The 18,753-nt window shown below is 39.6% G+C and overlaps 1 protein-coding gene across 3 annotated transcripts in view; it reads left to right on the top strand.

Moving 5' to 3' along the window:
• Positions 1 to 18,675, top strand: part of LOC109050811 (anoctamin-1) — a 70,211-nt gene extending 51,536 nt beyond the window's left edge. For all 3 annotated transcript variants that reach the window (XM_042715826.1, XM_042715824.1, XM_042715825.1), the window contains 5 exons: positions 308 to 460; positions 7,960 to 8,012; positions 17,652 to 17,836; positions 17,919 to 18,024; positions 18,281 to 18,675. In XM_042715826.1, the coding sequence (XP_042571760.1) occupies positions 308 to 460; positions 7,960 to 8,012; positions 17,652 to 17,836; positions 17,919 to 18,024; positions 18,281 to 18,493 (710 nt within the window). In that variant the 3' untranslated portion in view covers positions 18,494 to 18,675. The remainder of the gene's footprint in view (positions 1 to 307; positions 461 to 7,959; positions 8,013 to 17,651; positions 17,837 to 17,918; positions 18,025 to 18,280) is intronic.
• The last annotated feature ends 78 nt before the right edge of the window (positions 18,676 to 18,753 follow it).

Here is an 18,753-nt window from a genome sequence, read left to right as displayed (position 1 = left end):
ACTATTGAACTGTTACAGCTATAATATAATAACTGGCTGTTTCAAGAAAAGACATAAATTTGAACACGGTACACCTAACCATGAAACATAACGTAAATCATAACCAAAGCTGGACAATTGTAAATTGACTAAAAATATGCCAAAGTCCAAACCAGTCACAACCAATGGCCAACAAAGAAAATGTAGGCTTGTCTTTTTTTACTAAACATTTTTTCAGATGTTTTACAAAGAAGGTAGACAAGCATGTCTTGTTTTGCCAAATTAATTAATTAATTATTCATTAAATATTGTGCTTCCATTCCTGCAGTAATCCAGTTTGGCTTTGTGACTCTCTTTGTGGCATCTTTCCCACTGGCGCCTCTGTTTGCCCTCCTGAACAACATCATTGAAATCCGTCTTGATGCCAAGAAGTTTGTGGCAGAACTCAGAAGACCAGATGCAGCCAGAGGCAAAGACATAGGTCTGTATTTACCACTTTTTGTCAGCTTTCACTTCTCACAGTTAGTACATGGTATAATAAAACTCAAATAAATATTCCTACCTTAGTTTTATGGAAGAAAAATAAAGACAAATGTCTTTGAACAAAAAAAGCATGTTGAATTGCACTAACTGAAAAAAATAATGCATTGCATTAACAGTGCTTGCATTTCCATGCCTTGTATTTTCAGGGTTTGCATTTTAAGGGTCTTAAATTTAACATAGTTGTTTATTTAAGCTGTGAATATTTCAATTAAAAACATTTCACACACATTTTCATGATTAAAAGTTCAACAATTCATATTCTCCTTCCAGAGTTCACCTCCGAAATATTCAATATGTTTAAAAATACGATGTATAATATTCAGCAGGCAATTTTCAGTCCATTTTATTCCACTTTTCAAATTCACTTCCAGAATTTCAGTGGTTCAAATTTGGCAGAAAATTCAGCATTGCACATCCGGGAACTGCAGGAATAGGAGTAGAGTACCGATGCATGATTTCTATCTGCTGTTAGTCACTCACCAGCAAAGACGAGTAACAGCAAAGATGCTGAATTAAATGTAAACACAGCTCTTGAGTCTTAATCAGTTTTTCCACATATATATACATACTGGCCCAGATAATTATAATTTCTACCCCTTGCTCCATTTCTGCAAATCAGTTTTTGTGAATGAATGACTTGCTCTACCTGTTGCTTTGGTCTCCATCAACACCCGCTTGCGCCACCTAGGATAGGATAAACTTTATTTGTCCCCAAAGGGAAATTTGTCTTGGGCAAAGTGCTACAGTGTTGCTCTGACCATACAATAACAATTAAGCAAACAAAACAAGTAAGAACATACATTAAAATACAACAGTGTATAAACATAAAATACAAGATATGTAAAGTGCAAAATACAGTAAAGTGTTAATGTGCTAAAAGTGCATTGTTCTTGGAAAAAAATTTAGGCAGTTTCATCGAGGCAGGAACAAATGAAAGTTTCAGTCTATTAATTTTACACATTGGCATTTTCAGTCTCTTTTCCGATGGCAGTGGCTGGTATTCGCTAAAAAATAGGATGTTCAGAATCAGTACTGATAATTATTACTCTTCTCATCACTGCCATACAGTCTCAGCCTTTTTAAATAATAAAGCCTCTGTTGTAGTCATGTGCACAGACTGTCAATGTGAGTTTTCCAACAAAGAACACTGTCCATATAAAACCCCAGGTATCTGTAAGATATCACTTGCTGTATCACTGTGTCTTTAATGATCACAGGCTTGTGTTCAGATACACTTCTTGGGTCAAGGACCATTTCTTGTGTCTTTTTTTACATTTCATGCAAGACAGTTCTTGTCATACCACTGAATGAAACGATCTGTTTCACTGTGGTAGGATGATAGGTCAAGTCAAGTCAAGTCACCTTTATTTATATAGCACTTTTAACAATACAGATTTCGACAAAGAACTTTACAGTATTAAATAGGAAAATAGTGTTTCAATAATGCAAAATGACAATAGTAAAAACATTTTTTTGTTAAAGGTAGTTCATCATTGAATTCAGTGATGTCATCATCCAGCTCAGTTCAGTTTAAATAGTATCTGTGCAATCAAGTCAATGATAACGCTGGATATTAAGTGTCCCCACCTAAGCAAGGCAGAGGCAACAGCAGCAAGGAACCAAAACCCCATCGGTGACAAAATGGAGAAGAAACCTTGGGAGAAACCAGGCTCAGTCAGGGGGCTGGTTCTCCTCTGGCCAGACGAAACCAGCAGTTAAATTCCAGGCTGCAGCAAAGTCACATTGTTCAGAGGACTCCTGTGGTCTTGTCCCTGTGGCTGTCTAGGAAACAAGGTCTTCACTGGGGAGCTGTCTCTGGGGCTCATCTAGTTGTCCTGGTCTCTGCTGACATTCAGGGCTGTAGAGGTCCTCTCTAGGTCCTGTTCCACCATCTGGGCTGGATACGTACTGGCTGGGCAGTACGATCTGGATACAGACTGGATCTGGTGGCTACGGTGACTTCAGGAAACAGTAATATTAGACCATCTTCTAACGATGGCATACATTGACTTATGGGAAGTGTCTCCGGCTCTGGTGGTCTACGTGACCTTCGGATTTGAATAATAGAAATGTAAAAGGTTAAAGAAGGGTCTTTAATCTAGATTTAAACTGACAGAGTGTGTCTGCCTCCCGAACAATGTTAGGTAGGTTATTCCAGAGTTTAGGCTTTTTAGAAATGTGGCTTTCAAAGGAAAGATTGCTATGAAATAGCATACCTAGGTTCCTAACTGATGATGAAGAATTGACAGAGCAGCCTCAAGTCTTAGACAGTGTTCTAGGTTATTACGTGCAGAGTTTTTAGGATATAATTAACACCTCGTGTTTTTTCAGAATTCAGCAGTAAGAAATTACTCAGTCATCCAGTTTTTTATATCAACTATGCATTTGTGTAACAAATTGGTATGTTTCGCCGGGTCACAAGAAGAAATATAGAGCTGAGTATCACAGCATAACAGTGAAAGCAAACACTGTGTTCCTGACGATGATTCTCCCAGGGGTAACATGTAAAGCGTGAAAAGTAACGGCCCTAGTACTGAGCCTTGAGGTACTTCATACTGCACTTGTGATTAGGGGTGTCCCCGACTAAGGTTTTTCATAGTCGAATCGGAATTTTCAAATCTCGCCAATATTCGACTGATATTCGATTCATATGACTCATTGACATTGAGTCAAGTCAGACATTCGACAGCCATAATTACTGATTTTAAAACACAGGGGAAAAGAGTAACAAAAGTAGGCTATCTGCGCGGCTCTGAATGAACTCATTTTGTGGACATGTTGATCACAAATATTTGTAGAATGACGGCAGCTAAACTCTAAAAATTCACAGCGTTTTATTATAATGGGGTACTCATTATAATGGTATGTGTATGACAGTCCCAGTCATAGTTATTATATTCTGCATTTTTGTTTGTCCTGCTCGCTCTGCATGCTGAAGAAATAATCACCATAGTACTACAATGAAGCGCTTGACTCAACAAAATGCATCTTATATCAGGTAAATAATATATCCGCAATATATATAAACCAGCTGAAATGTTTTGAAATCATTTGTACCCTACCTGAGCTCCCCCATATAGTCAAAATGGCATTATCATAACACCCTGCCAATATTCAACTGTGAGATTGGTAGTCGAATCAGACTCCTCGAATCGAAGCATTGAATCGTCGACTATTCGGGGTCTCCCCTACTTGTGATCGATATGATATTGCTTCATTCACTGCTACGAATTGATGGCGGTCAGATAAGTATGATTTGAACCAAAGTTTTCTAGTCTATTCAAAAGAATGTTGTGGTCAATATTGTCGAACGCAGCGCTAAGAATCAGTAGCACTAATAGAGAGATACAACCACGATCAGATGAAAAGAGCAGGTCATTTGTAACTCTAATGAGTAATGTCTAAATCCTGACTGGAAATCCTCACAGAAACCATTTTTCTCTAAGAAGGAATATAATTGTGAAGATACTACCTTTTCTAGTATCTTGGACAGAAAAGGGAGATTCGAGATCGTCTGTAATTAACTAGTTCTTTGGGTTCAAGATGTGTTTTTTTTAATGAGAGACTTAATAACAGCCAGTTTGAAGGTTTTGGGGAGATATCCTAATGACAATGACAAATTAATAATAATCAGAAGAGAATTTATGACTTCTGGAAGCATCTCTTTAAGTCAAGTCAAGTCATCTTTATTTATATAGCACTTTAAACAAAAAAGATTGTGTCAAAGCAACTGAACAACATTAATTAGGAAAACAGTGTCAATAATGCAAAATGACAGTTAAAGGCAGTTCATCATTGAATTCAGTGATGTCATCATGCAGCCTCAGTTCAGTTTAAATAGTATCTGTGCAATAATTTGCAATCAAGTCAACGATATCGCTGTAAATGAAGTGTCCCCAACTAAGCAAGCCAGAGGCGACAGCGGCAAGGAACCAAAACTCCATCAGTGACAAAATGGAGAAAAAAAACCTTGGGAGAAACCAGGCTCAGTTGGGGGGCCAGTTCCCCTCTGACCAAACGAAACCAGCAGTTCAATTCCAGGCTGCAGCAAAGTCAGATTGTGCAGAAGAATCATCTGTTTTTCTGTGGTCTTGTCCCGGTGGTCGTCTGAGACAAGGTCTTTACAGCAGATCTGTATCTGGGGCTCTAGTCCTGGTCTCCGCTGTCTTTCAGGGCTGTAGAGGTCCTTTCTAGGTGCTGATCCACCATCTGGGCTGGATACATACTGGATCCGGGTGACTGCAGTGACCCTCTGACTTGGATACAGACTGGATCTGGTGGCTACGGTGACCTCGGAATAAGAGAGAAACAGACTAATATGAGCGTAGATGCCATTCTTCTAACGATGTAGCAAGTACATCGGTGTGTTATGGGAAGTGTTCCCGGTTCCGGTTTACCTAATTAATGCAGCCTAAAAATCCTTTAAACGGATTTGGATATTAGAAGTGTATTAGTATGTTATGTGTAAGCCAGGTTAAAGAGATGGGTCTTTAATCTAGATTTAAACTGCAAGAGTGTGTCTGACTCCCGAACAATGTTAGGTAGGTTATTCCAGAGTTTGGGCGCTAAATAGGAGAAGGATCTGCCGCCCGCAGTTGACTTTGATATTCTAGGTATTATCAAATTGCCAGAGTTTTGGAGAACGGAGCGGCACGTGGAGGACTATAATGTAACAAGAGCTCGTTCAAATACTGAGGTGCTAAACCATTCAGGGCTTTATAAGTAATAAGCCAGATTTTAAAATCTATACGATGTTTGATAGGGAGCCAGTGCAGTGTTTGACAGGACCGGGCTAATATGATCATACTTCCTGGTTCTAGTAAGAACTCTAGCTGCTGCATTTTGGACTAACTGGAGTTTGTTTACTAAGCGTGCAGAACAACCACCCAATAGAGCATTACAATAGTCTAACCTTGAGGTCATAAAAGCATGGATTAACATTTCTGCATTTGACATTGAGAGCATCGGCTGTAATTTAGATATATTTTTGAGATGGAAAAATGCAGTTTTACAAATGCTAGAAACGTGGCTTTCTAAGGAAAGGTTGCTATCAAATAGCACACCTAGGTTCCTAACTGATGACGAAGAATTGACAGAGCAGCCATCAAGGCTTAGACAGCGTTCTAGGTCATTACATGCAGGGCTTTTAGGCCCTATAATTAACACCTCTGTTTTTTTCAGAATTTAGCAGTAAGAAATTACTTGTCATCCCAGTTTTTTATATCGACTATGCATTCCGTTAGTTTTTCAAATTGGTATGTTTCGCCGGGCCACAAAGAAATATAAAGCTGAGTATCATCAGCATAACAGTGAAAGCTAACACCGTGTTTCCTGATGATATCTCCCAAGGGTAACATGTAAAGCGTGAAGAGTAACGGCCCTAGTACTGAGCCTTGCGGTACTCCATACTGCACTTGTGATCGATATGATACCTCTTCATTTACTGCTACGAATTGATGGCGGTCATATAAATACGATTTAAACCATGCTAATGCACTTCCGTTAATGCCAACAAAGTGTTCTAGTCTATGCAAAAGAATAGTGTGGTCAATAGTGTCGAACGAGCGCCAATAGCACTAAGAGAGATCCAATGATAAGAGCACTAATAACTCTAGAGATACAACCAAGATCAGATGATAAGGAATAGAGCAGGTCATTTGTAACTCTAAGGGGAGAGCAGTCTCAGTACTATGAAGTTGTGGTTTTTTGATGACGGTCTAAAAAACCTGACTGGAAATCCCTCACAATGATGCCATTTTTCTCTTCTGGAAGAAGGAATATAATACATGTTGAGGATATTACCTTTTCTAGTATTCTTCCTCTCCTGGAAAGAAACTGTTCCTCAGGGAGTGCATTCGATGTGAATACTGTGTAGCTGATGGCTGCATGGTTCAATTTCAGTCTATAAAGTAGTCATAAACTAGTTCTTGATGGGAAATGTCAAGTTGTGGTTTTTTTTCGATGAGAGGCTTAAAAATCACAGAGCCAGTTTTTTATGAAGGTTTTACTTTCCCCTCCAAGCAATACGGACAGCTACCCTAATAACACCACGGTGAGGAACCTCCTTAATATTTAAAATGCTAGAAAAGAATTTTAAATACAGTTGCTGTATTTAAACAGTTGCTGTATTTATACAGTGTCGGTTTATGATAACAGAAACTATGGACTCTCTCTTTTCTAGCATTTTAAATACAGTTGCTGTATTTAAACAGTTGCTGTATTTATACAGTGTCGGTTTAGCCAGTCTGTCTGCTTCCTGACCTGGGCCCCAGTTAGTCAAGTACAAACTCTAAGACTATGTGCCATATTTCTTGAAAGAAGACTTTACATACAAACTCCTCCTCCGCTCTTTTTACCAGACTCAATGGAGCGATCTGCATGCACCAACATATATCCATCAAGTTCGAGTAGTGAATCCGGAATTCCCTCATGAAGCCAGCTTTCTGTAAACACCATAAGATTAAGACTACCGATATTCAAAGCACCTGCTGATGAGCGACTAACAGCAGATGGCGATCATGCATCGGTACTCTACTGCTATTCCTGCAGTTTCCAGATGTGCAATGCTGATTTTTTTGCCGAATTTGAACCACTGAATTTGTAAGGTGAAATAAAATGGACTGAAAATTGCATATCAAATATTATACATCGTATTTTTAAACAGATTATTTTGAAAGTGAACTCTGGAAGGTGAATATGAATTTTAAATTATGAAAATCTGTGTGAAATGTTTTGAATTGAAATATTCACAGCTTAAATAAACAACTATGTTAAATTTCAGACCCTAAAAATGCAAACCCTGAAAATACAATGCATGAAAATGTAAGCACTGTTAATGCATATTTTTTTTAGTTAGTGCAATTCAACATGCTTATTTTATTTCAAAGATATTTGTCATTATTTTTCTTCCCTATAGTTTAAAGGGATTGTTCATCCAAAAATGAAAATTTTTGTTTATCTGCTGTCCTGAGCGAGTTCTCCACAGCAGTCGTGTCTTCTTCTTCTTGCTTTACAGCAGATCGCAGACTTATAAGTGCATTACCACCACCTATCTCTCAAGTGGACCATTGGCACTCCTAATTGAGATTGTAGATTGAGTTTCGATGGTCCATTTGGTGGCAGTAATGCACTCATAAGCCTGCGATCTGCTGTAGTTAAAAATTTAGTTAAAAATGAAGAATAAAAAGTCACCTACATCTTGGATGTCCTGGGGGTAAGCAGATAAACATCAAATTTTTTTTTTTTTTTTCCTTTTTTTTTTTTTTCCTTTTTTTTTTGTGAACTATCCCTTTGAGCTCTGTGATCAGCAGTTTGAGAAATAATGGAATATTTAGAATATATTGAGTTTCATTTATCTACAGTTTTAATATTAATTATATTTAATATTAATTAAATATTAATTATAAACTAATTGTGTTCCTCATGATGTCTTCTCAGGAATCTGGTATAATATTCTAAGAGGAGTCGCAAAAGTGGCAGTTATTGTCAATGTAAGTGTGTCTAATAATGTAGTATCACTAGCTGTCACATTTACCTTTGAACTGTGAATTTCTACCTCTTTTTTCCACAGCACTTTATATTCTTTAACAGTGCCATTATGAACAAGTGTCTGAGCAGATATTGCCCAGTCAGAGGTCACTGCCGAATCAAGTGACTTCTTATTGGTCAACACTGCAAATTTGCATGTTAAATCCAACCCTGTAGTGCCTCAACTCCACATGGAGTAAATGCCATTAAAAAAAAACTAGAAATCATAGCACTAGAACTTCCGTCCTGTTTGAACATATTGGAAGCATTCTTTGGATTCATTTAGCAGTGACCACTGAGCTTCTGAAGAACTGACAAGCTGTTGTCAAACTAACATAAAATCCAAAAATAGCCCTTGGCAAACACAAAGCCACATTGCAAAAATGATTGTATTGTAGCTGATGATTGTCTCAAGATTTCATTTAAACTTCTTGAAAAATTTTAACTAAAAAGTAGAAGTAGAACAGTCTAAGGGCCAGATTTACTAAACAAGGAAAATGAGCATGAGTGTGCAATTCCAAAAAAGCATATGGAAAGTTCTGCGGTTGATCTACTGACAACTAACACCATGGCAGCTACATGGCAGTTAACAACAGCTCCGATCTCCAGAATGCTGCTAATGGTAAAATACATCTAACATGCAATTCTTCAAAAGAACATCAAAACGTATTTTTTTAAACTGTCATCCATGCAAAAATTATCTGGGATCCCGCAGTGAAACCTAGCGGAATTTTTGGAGGACATTTAAATATTAGAAGTCTTATTTTGAAATGTGACGAAATTAGAACTTTGTTAACTGGATCTAATCTTGATTTCTTATGTTTAAGCGAAACATGGTGACATGAAAATATTTTAACTAGTATGGTTGATTGCAGGGAAGCAGCAGATCCACTACAGTGGCTTCTAGAAACTGTAAAGCTTTATATTGTAAAACATCATTTTCTCAGACTGTTCTCTCAGTTAAATGTGTAAAAACATCAAAAAAACTGCATTACTATTTAAAAGTCTATTGTAAATTATAATCATTTTAAGAAAGCCATGAAATCTTGGTTGATACATCAACAAACCTGTAGTCATGTTTAGTGTACTTATATTATACATTTGTGTACTACTTGTTTATTGTAATTGTAATTTATAAAAGCCCTCCTAGGGAAAAGTGTTGCAAATTAGCTTCGGCTACAAGCACTATGGTACATGCATGGGATGACTGTTGTTTCATTTATGTTTTTTTTTTTTTTTTTTTGTATCTGTCCCTAACAAATAAACTATTGATAATAATAATAATGGCACATTAAAGAACACAGATGTAACATCTAATTTCTATAATGACCAATGCAATCTATCAAGAACAGTGCAAGTGAGCATAAAGTCTCAAACAAGCAGAGCAAATTCAAAATAATGTTGCCACATTATTTATATATGGCAGATACCAGTAAATACAACAACAAAAAACATAGATATATATAAATTCTTTCCTACCATAAAAATTTCACATCAAAAAGAAAAACTCACAAAAACAAAATACAAAATATGCTCAGCCACAAAAATAACTGTGTCCATGGATTTTCATCTCCAGTTTTTTTACTGCGCATCTTTAGTAAATCCTGACAGTAGTTTTTTAATGCCAAAAGAGGGTTTGTGCTGGTGCAAGCTGGTCGATTTGCTTGTTGCCATTATCTCAGGAAGGATGTATTCCCAGAATCAGTGAGGCCCAGGCCATGGGACCAGAGTCCTCAAACAAAAGTACTCCAGACCACTAGCAGGTTGCAGGATGATTAAGCTGACAAGATCAATGCCTGAAGGGCAGGAATGTCCAAGTTATAAAACCTAGCAAAGGTAGACAGTGAAGACCAGCCAGTTGCCGCACAGATATCTCCAATGGAGACCAAGTGGACCAAGCTCAGTAGGAGGCTATTCCCCTATTGGAGCACTGTGAGCCCACTGAGGCATAAGCCAGTGCTATGGCATCTACTATCCAGCTGGATAATCTCTGCTTCATAACTGGCAGCCCTTTAGAGCTGCCTCAGAAGCACACAAAGAGCTGCTCTGATTGTCGATACTCCTCTGTAGATATCCAAAGGGCCTGGACTGGGGAGAGTAAATTAGCAGCCCTTTCATCCTCCGAGGCGGGGTAATGAAGGCAGGAAGCACTTACAGAGGGTGTCTGCTAGTGATGCACGGGTCGGGTTTTTTTCCAACCCGCCCCGCAGGTTATGAGGCGGCCTACTATACACCCCCCACCACAAACAAACAAATAAAGTAAAATTTATTTACCCGCCCCAACCCGCCCCGCAGGTTATGAGGCGGCCTATTATAATTCGGCTATCAAACTGCCCAGCTATTTCACTTCAGCACCATATTTCACACTGTAGAGCCTATAGTCGGTGAAGAAGTCTCCATCCACAAACAGACGTACATCGTCTGCAGATATAAGGTATTTTTTTTATTGCACTTTAACAAGTATTCTGAACAGCCTATATATGTGCAATATTTTAAACGAGCCCTCACTAACTGAGTTTAATGCCACAGTTATGTTAGAATGCATCTCCTCCTTGTTTCTGTGGCAGCATGCAGTCCGGAGCGCTGTATGACTGATGCATCAGTTCAATTCAACTTTACTCCATATATAAACTTACCTGTTTTAAATGCTTTATATTTAACGTGTTTGTTTATGTCCAATATTAGTGTTAAACTGATGGACTTTAAATGAAATCTACTATTGATTTTCACCATTGACTGATTTTGCTGAACATTAAGACTGATAACTTCTATGCGCAGATGCGGTAAATTTGTCACAGGATGCACGATATGACAGTTGTGTCCGACTATACCATACAATCACCTAAAGGATTATTAGGAACACCATACTAATACTGTGTTTGACCCCCTTTCACCTTCAGAACTGCCTTAATTCTATGTGGCATTGATTCAACAAGGTGCTGAAAGCATTCTTTAGAAATGTTGGCCCATATTGATAGGATAGCATCTTGCAGTTGATGGAGATTTGTGGGATGCACATCCAGGGCACATCCAAGCTCCCGTTCCACCACATCCCAAAGATGCTCTATTGGGTTGAGATCTGGTGACTGTGGGGGCCATTTTAGTACAGTGAACGCATTGTCATGTTCAAGAAACCAATTTGAAATGATTCGAGCTTTGTGACATGGTGCATTATCCTGCTGGAAGTAGCCATCTGAAGATGGGTACATGGTGGTCATAAAGGGATGGACATGGTCAGAAACAATGCTCAGGTAGGCCGTGGCATTTAAACAATGCCCAATTGGCACCAAGGGGCCTAAAGTGTGCCAAGAAAACATCCCCCACACCATTACACCACCACCACCAGCCTGCATAGTGGTAACAAGGCATGATGGATCCAGGTTCTCATTCTGTTGACGCCAAATTCGGACTCTACCATCTGAATGTCTCAACAGAAATCGAGACTCATCAGACCAGGCAACATTTTTCCAGTCTTCAACTGTCCAATTTTGGTGAGCTCGTGCAAAATCTAGCCTCTTTTTCCTATTTGTAGTGGAGATGAGTTGTACCCGGTGGGGTCTTCTGCTGTTGTAGCCCATCCACCTCAAGGTTGTGCGTGTTGTGGCTTCACAAATGCTTTGCTGCATACCTTGGTTGTAACGAGTGGTTATTTCAGTCAAAGTTGCTCTTCTATCAGCTTTAATCAGTCGGCCCATTCTCCTCTGACCTCTAGCATCAACAAGGCATTTCCGCCCACAGGACTGCTGCATACTGGATGTTTTTCCCTTTTCACACCATTCTTTGTAAACCCTAGAAATAGTTGTGCATGAAAATCCCAGTAACTGAGCATATTGTGAAATACTCAGACAGGCCCGTCTGGCACCAACAACCATGTCACACTCAAAATTGCTTAAATCACCTTTCTTTCCCATTCTGACATTCAGTTTGGAGTTCAGGAGATTGTCTTGACCAGGACCACACCCCTAAATGCATTGAAGCAACTGCCATGTGATTGGCTGATTAGATAATTGCATTAATGAGAAATTGTACAGGTGTTCCTAATAATCCTTTAGGTGAGTGTATATGAACTAGCTGTTTTAAATACAGTATTTTTATATTTAACGTTAGTTTATCAGTATGTTTGAAAGTATATATTTTAGATTATTGGTGATTCCATAGGCTCTCTCTCGCGCACCTGCGCGGTTTAAAACACCAAATAGTTATGCTATGACAAGAACAAAGACTCTCTCTCTTACTCCACCCATGCACGATAATATTGTGTATCGTCAATCTGATCTGATTTGAAAAAAGGACCATATCGCCCAACACTACAACATGTTTTTTTTTTTTTTTATTATGACCCGCCCCGCAAATAAAGTGACAATTCCTTTACCCGCCCCAATCCGACCCGCAGGTAACCCGCGGGGTCAGCGGGTTGTGAGACGACCCGCGCATCACTAGTGTCTGCAGGTCGCCCACTCACCTGACTGATGCTAAAGCCAGCAGGAGGAGTCTTAAGCTATATGGGTCGCAAGTTGGCCGACTGAAGTGACTCAAATGAAGGGCCTCGAAGGGTCCTGAGGACCATGGATAGATCCCAGGTCAGAACTGTATAAGGGCTGTATAATGGCCGGCCACAAGAGCATGGATTCTCTACTATGGCCCCCACATATACTTTGAGGAAAGAAAGGGTGTACCCCTCATCCAGCAGCTCCTGTAAGATGGAAAAGATGGATGACATGTCGCAAGACGATGGGTCTACATCCTGCACTGCCCACCAGTCAGAGAATATGAATGAGGGCATAGAGCAGGGTTCCTCAATAGGTGGCCTGTGGGCCACATCCGGCCCATGAGAGCTAATTTCAAATAATGTGGCATGAAAATTCAAACGCAGCATCAGAAAGTTACATTAACTTACATAATGTCTACACCGGACTCGAGCAACGTGACACAATAAAAGAACTCGTTATAATCAGTGACGCTGTCTTGGATGCAGTGCTGTGAGGTGCGACACAACAAATCCCAGACAGTAAACCGCTGATTCGTTCTATTTATAACGTACTGACACAAAGTTCAAATGATTTGCAATGCTTTGTCGCGTCCAGTGTAGATATGACATGGCAAATGTGTAGAAAAGAAAAGTGGACATGGAAAATAGATTATTCAAATGTGAATGGACTGAATAATTTTGAGTGAGTGAGTGACTGATACCATCTTTGTTATGGAATAACAAAAAAAAATGTGTTGGTTCGCAGTGAGTTCACAGTTTTAACGTACAAGTTTGCTTTAATTTATTTTCAAGATCTGAGGTAAAATATCTATTGTTGCTTTCACTATGGCTATAAAGATAACACAAAATAATATTCAAACTCACATTAGACACTTTTAACATTGAATAAAGCACATAATTATTACCTGAAATGATCACTGTCATTATTTGTATGTTGTTCCTGCCGCGACGTCATAGAAAATAAAAACCGTTTCTAAAATAGAATTCCATGTAGCTTATTGTCACATGTCTATGTTGGTGGTTAGAACAAAAACTACATAGAAAAGATACTTTTTATCATGTCATGTCTGGTTGGGACACACGGTGTTACAGTTTGATCCCCCCCAAAAAATCTAAGTATAAAAATATTAATACTGACAAATCCAATAATTGAATCTGCAATTTGGGATAGTGGAGAGAAGAGGTACAGGCTGGAGATGAGCAGGAACAGACATGAAGATCCAGATTTTTTGTTTGTTCATTTGTTTTTAATATTCAACAGGCAAAGTTCATCTTTATCTAAATGCAAAAATGTTCATAATTGTTTGAATAAAACAGACTACTGGAGGAAAAAAAAATGTGAATATTCATCTTGTGATTATTTTAACAAAAGCAACAATAATATAGTAATTGTAATAATAATAACAATTATATATATATATATATATATATATATATATATAGAGGTCAGTGGCCCTTGGTTTGGTATTGCTGGCAGAATTCGGCCCTCTGCGAAAACTAATTGAGGAACCCTGGCATAGAGGCATCTAGTAGATGGGGCTCTGGCCTCTGAGATAGTGTTGGCAACCCTCGGGGGAAGCTGCAAAGTCTCCTGCCAAGGGCCACAGAAATAGGCTCCACAACTCTGGGTGGTGGTTACAAATTGTCCCACACACCTGAGAGAGAAGGTCCTTCCTCAGTGGAATCAGTCAAGGGGTTGCCAACAGCAGCTGTACCAACTCAGGGAACTACGATTGGTTCCGCCAGAATAGGGCCACCAGAAGAACCAAGTATCTGATTTTCCTGACTCGTCTTATGATCTGAGGGAGCAGAGCATTTGGGGGAAAGGCATACAGCCATGCATTGGGTCATTTGTGGCCATTGCGTCTTGTTCCTTCAAGGAAAATGTTGGGCATTTAGAGTTGTATACTGAGGCAAAGCGGTCAACCTCTGCCTTCCTAAAGACCTCCCAAATCATCTGAACTATTTGGGGGTTGAGTCTCCATTCCTCTGAAGACACACTGCCCTGGGATAGCATGTCCACTCCCTGGTTCAACCTGCCTGGCACGTGCACTGCCTTCAAAGAGTGCAGGTTGTACTGTGCCCATAAGAGGAGGTATAGTGCCTTGCAAAAGTATTCATACCCACTGAACTTTTCCACATTTTGTCATCTTACAACCACAAACAAAAATATTTTATTGGGATTTTATGTGATAAACCAACACAAAGTGAAACATAATTGTGAATTGGAAGGAAAATGATAAATGTTGTCAAAATTGTTTTACAAATATATATGTCTGAAAAGTGTGGCGTGTGTTTGTATTCAGTCCCCCTTAGTCAATACTTTGTAGAACAACCTTTCGCTGTAATTACAGCTGCAAGTCTTTTGGGATATGTCTTGACCAGCTTTGCACATCTACAGAGTGAAATTTTTGCCCAATCTTCTTTGCAAAATAGGTGAAGCTTATTCAGATTGGATGGAGAGCGTCTGTGAACAGCAATTTTCAAGTCTCGCCACAGATTATCGATTGGATTTAGGTCTGGACTGGACTGGGCAATTCTAACACATGAATATGCTTTGATCTAAACCATTCCATTGTAGTTCTGGCTGTACGTTTAGGGTTGTTGTCCTGCTGGAAGATGAGTCTTTGCCCCAGTCTTTTGCAGACTCTGACAGGTTTTCATTTAAGATTGCCCTGTATTTGGCTCCATCCATCTTCCCATCAACTCTGACCAGCTTCCCTGTCCCTGCTAAAGAAAAAGATCCCCACAACATGATGCTGCCACCACCATGTTTTACGGTGGGGACGGTGTGTTCATGGTGATGTGCAGTGTTAGGTTTCCGCCACAAACAGCGTTTTGCATTTAGGCCAAAATTTTTAAATTTTGGTCTCATCTGACCAGAGCACCTTATTCCACATGTTTTCTGTGTCTCCCATATGGCTTGTCACAAACTGCAAACAGAACTTCTTATGGCTTTCTTTCAACAAAGGCTTTCTTAGTGTCACTTATCCATAAAGGCCGGATTTGTCGAATGCATGACTAATGTCCTGTGGACAGATTCTCCCACCTGAGATGTGTATCTCTGCAGCTCCTCCAGAGTTACCAGGGGCCTCTTGGCTGCTTCTCTGATTAATGCTCTCCTTGCCCAGCCTGTCAGTTTACGTGGATGGCTTTGTCTTGGTAGCTTTGCAGTTGTGTCTTTCCATTTTCAGATGATGAATTATACAGTACTCCGTGAGATGTTCAAGGCTTGGGTTATTGTTTTATAACCTAACCCTGCTTTAAACTTTTCCACAACTTTATCCCTGACCTGTCTAGTGTGTTCCTTAGTCTTCATGATGCTGTTTGTTTACTAATGTTCTCTAACAGACTTCTGAGGGCTTCACAGAACAGCTGTTTTTATTCTGAGATTAAATTACACACAGGTGGACTCTATTTACTAATTAGGTGACTTCTGAAGGCAATTGGTTCCACTGGATTTTAGTTACAGTTATCAGAGTAAAGGGAGCAGAATAAAAATGCAGGTCACACTTTTTAGATATTTATTTGTAAAAAAAAATGTGGACACTATTTATCATTTTCCTTCCAATTCACAATTATGTGGCACTTTGTGTTGGTCTATCCCATAAAATCCCAATAAAATACATTTTTGTTTGTGGTTGTAACTTGACAAAATGTGGAAAACTTTTGCAAGGCACTGTAGTTGATGATGTGCACTCCCTTCTGTCTCAGAGAGGGCCACATCCATACACTTTAAAAAAGTCAGAATGGGAGGACTGTATACTAGTAGCCATGAAAATAAGCATCTTTCAGATCCACAGATAAGAACCAGTCCCCTGTGCAAACCTGCGCGAGGAACTTTTTCAAATAACCAGCCACATCCTGAATGGCTGCTTTGTCAGGGTGTGGTTTACATGTAAAGTCAAGTCAAGTCACCTTTATTCATATAGTGCTTTTAACAATACAGATTGAAATTAAATTTAAATATGAAAATAGTGTGTCAATAATGCAAAATGAAAATCGTAAACACTCAATTTTCAGTTAACGACAGTTCATCATTGAATTCAGTGATGTGTCATCATCCAGCACAGTTCATTTTAAAAGAATACCAGAATGGCCAGGATGGCTTCCCAGGCCAGAATTGCATTGGTGCACAAACATCTATTGGTGCAAACCCACCCAGAATGGCCAGGATGGCTTCCCAGGCCAGAATTGCATTGGTGCACAAACATCTATTGGTGCAAACCCAGCATTGGCAATAAACACATGCTCCAACACCTTCATTTGGACGAGGGAATGGAAGGAACATACCAAGCCATCTTGGAAAGAGGTCCCACTGCAACGGGACTTAGCCTTCCCCTTCCCCCTTTGCTGGCCAGGAAAAGAGCACCAGGGAATCTTCTCTCTGTGGCTAGAGTAAAACATGGGATCTGAGCTGGCGTAAGCTCACTCTGACCCATCTGCTTTGCCCCATAACTCCACTGTTTTTCCCCTCAGAGCACTAGGGGCAGTGTCACTATCTACAAAGGAAGTGATCTGTGTGTGCAGCGAGGCGAGATGCATGCTCTTGTAATGAGAACAGCATGACTCTGTGAGCCCAGCCTCTCTGTGGGCTTGCCCAAACCGTGCTCATCCAGGAGTGCAGGAGTGCCCTGCATGAGCCACATTCATGGCACAGCATTTTGCACCAAACACCACTGAAAATGTTCTTTTGTCCGAAATATGGTCTAATATGCTCTATGCTGGAGTATCCTTGGAGAGCCGCAGGGGAGATTTGCGTTCTCAGCTGCAAGAACTGTCAGCAGCGTAATTCGTTGCTGGGGCACTTCTGCGGCAAGCAGGAAGTTTCTTATTCATTGGAGTCAGTGAGGATATGATCTTTGTGCTGAAGGAGAAGATTATGATGAATTGGCACTCAGTGCTAACTTACATAAGTAGCCAGCCCCTCCTTTTTGGCGGACTGAAATGTCATTTGTTTGTGGAGCTACACAAATGTTAAGAAATCAGGCTTCAGCGTTAAGAGAAAAAGTTTTGTTTCTACATACTTAAAATTATTCTAAATGTATGAAAATAATTTCCTGCTTGCTTGAATTTAAGTGTGCCACCTTAAAAACCGTTATCTTTCCTGTAGGCATTTGTGATCTCCTTCACATCAGACTTTATTCCACGGCTGGTCTATCAGTACATGTACAGTCCAGATGGGTCGATGCACGGCTTTGTCAACCACACGCTGTCTTACTTTAATGTCAGTCACTTCCAAAATGGTACCGCCCCACTGGAGCCTTTCCACCTGGGCTTCCATGTGGACATCTGCAGGTACAGTGTACCTATAATAGGAGCTTTAAACTCAATTAACACTACACAAATAATTAATGACATATTTCTCCTTTTACTCCAGGTATAAAGACTACAGAGAGCCTCCGTGGTCTCCGACACCATACGAGATCTCAAAAGAGTTCTGGGCTGTGTTGGCAGCCAGACTAGCATTTGTCATTGTCTTTCAGGTTAGCCTTTAATATCTAAAGACACATCTCTCCCAGATTTACAGTATCAGTTCAGCAGCTACATTAAATTATTGCCAAAGAAAATAAACATTCTAAGGATAAAAATGCTGAAAAACTGAGAAAATAATATTTGTGGATATTTTGTGTATTAATTGAACTGGACAAACACTTGAGAGTGATTATTTTTTTTTTTTGTGATATAATGAGGAACAAAAAGGCTGGTTAATTTGTATACATCTCCTCTCATCTTCTGCAGAATGTGGTGATGTTGATGAGTGATGTTGTGGACTGGATCATCCCAGATATTCCCAAAGACATCAGCTTGCAGATCCATAAAGAGAAGATCCTCATGATGGATCTGTTCATGAAAGAGGAACAGGGAAAGACACGGTTGGAGGACAACTGCAAAGAGACGAGTACTCTGACCCGTTCACGCTCCATGTCTCACACAGCCTGCAAAAATTACTAACATCATCAGCCTCAGAGTTTCTATCATTACATTCCACTGACGAACCCCAGACATGCTGTTCGGTCTAAAATAAAGCTTGTCGCCAGTGCACACTGCCTGAGTTCATATTGTACAGTTTTTCATGCTTCTTAAATGTTATTTGTGTGCTCTACATGTTTTTTTTTTGGGGGGGGGGGGGGGGGGGGGGGTTGGGGGTTTCCCTATATGTCATTGTTCTCTTTTTCAGTGAATGCTGCTGTGACACATTTAAATGATAATAA

The sequence above is a fragment of the Cyprinus carpio genome, chromosome A25, assembly GCF_018340385.1.
Source record: "Cyprinus carpio isolate SPL01 chromosome A25, ASM1834038v1, whole genome shotgun sequence".
Lineage (NCBI taxonomy): Eukaryota > Metazoa > Chordata > Actinopteri > Cypriniformes > Cyprinidae > Cyprinus > Cyprinus carpio.
This window is presented reverse-complemented; position numbering and strand designations above follow the sequence as displayed.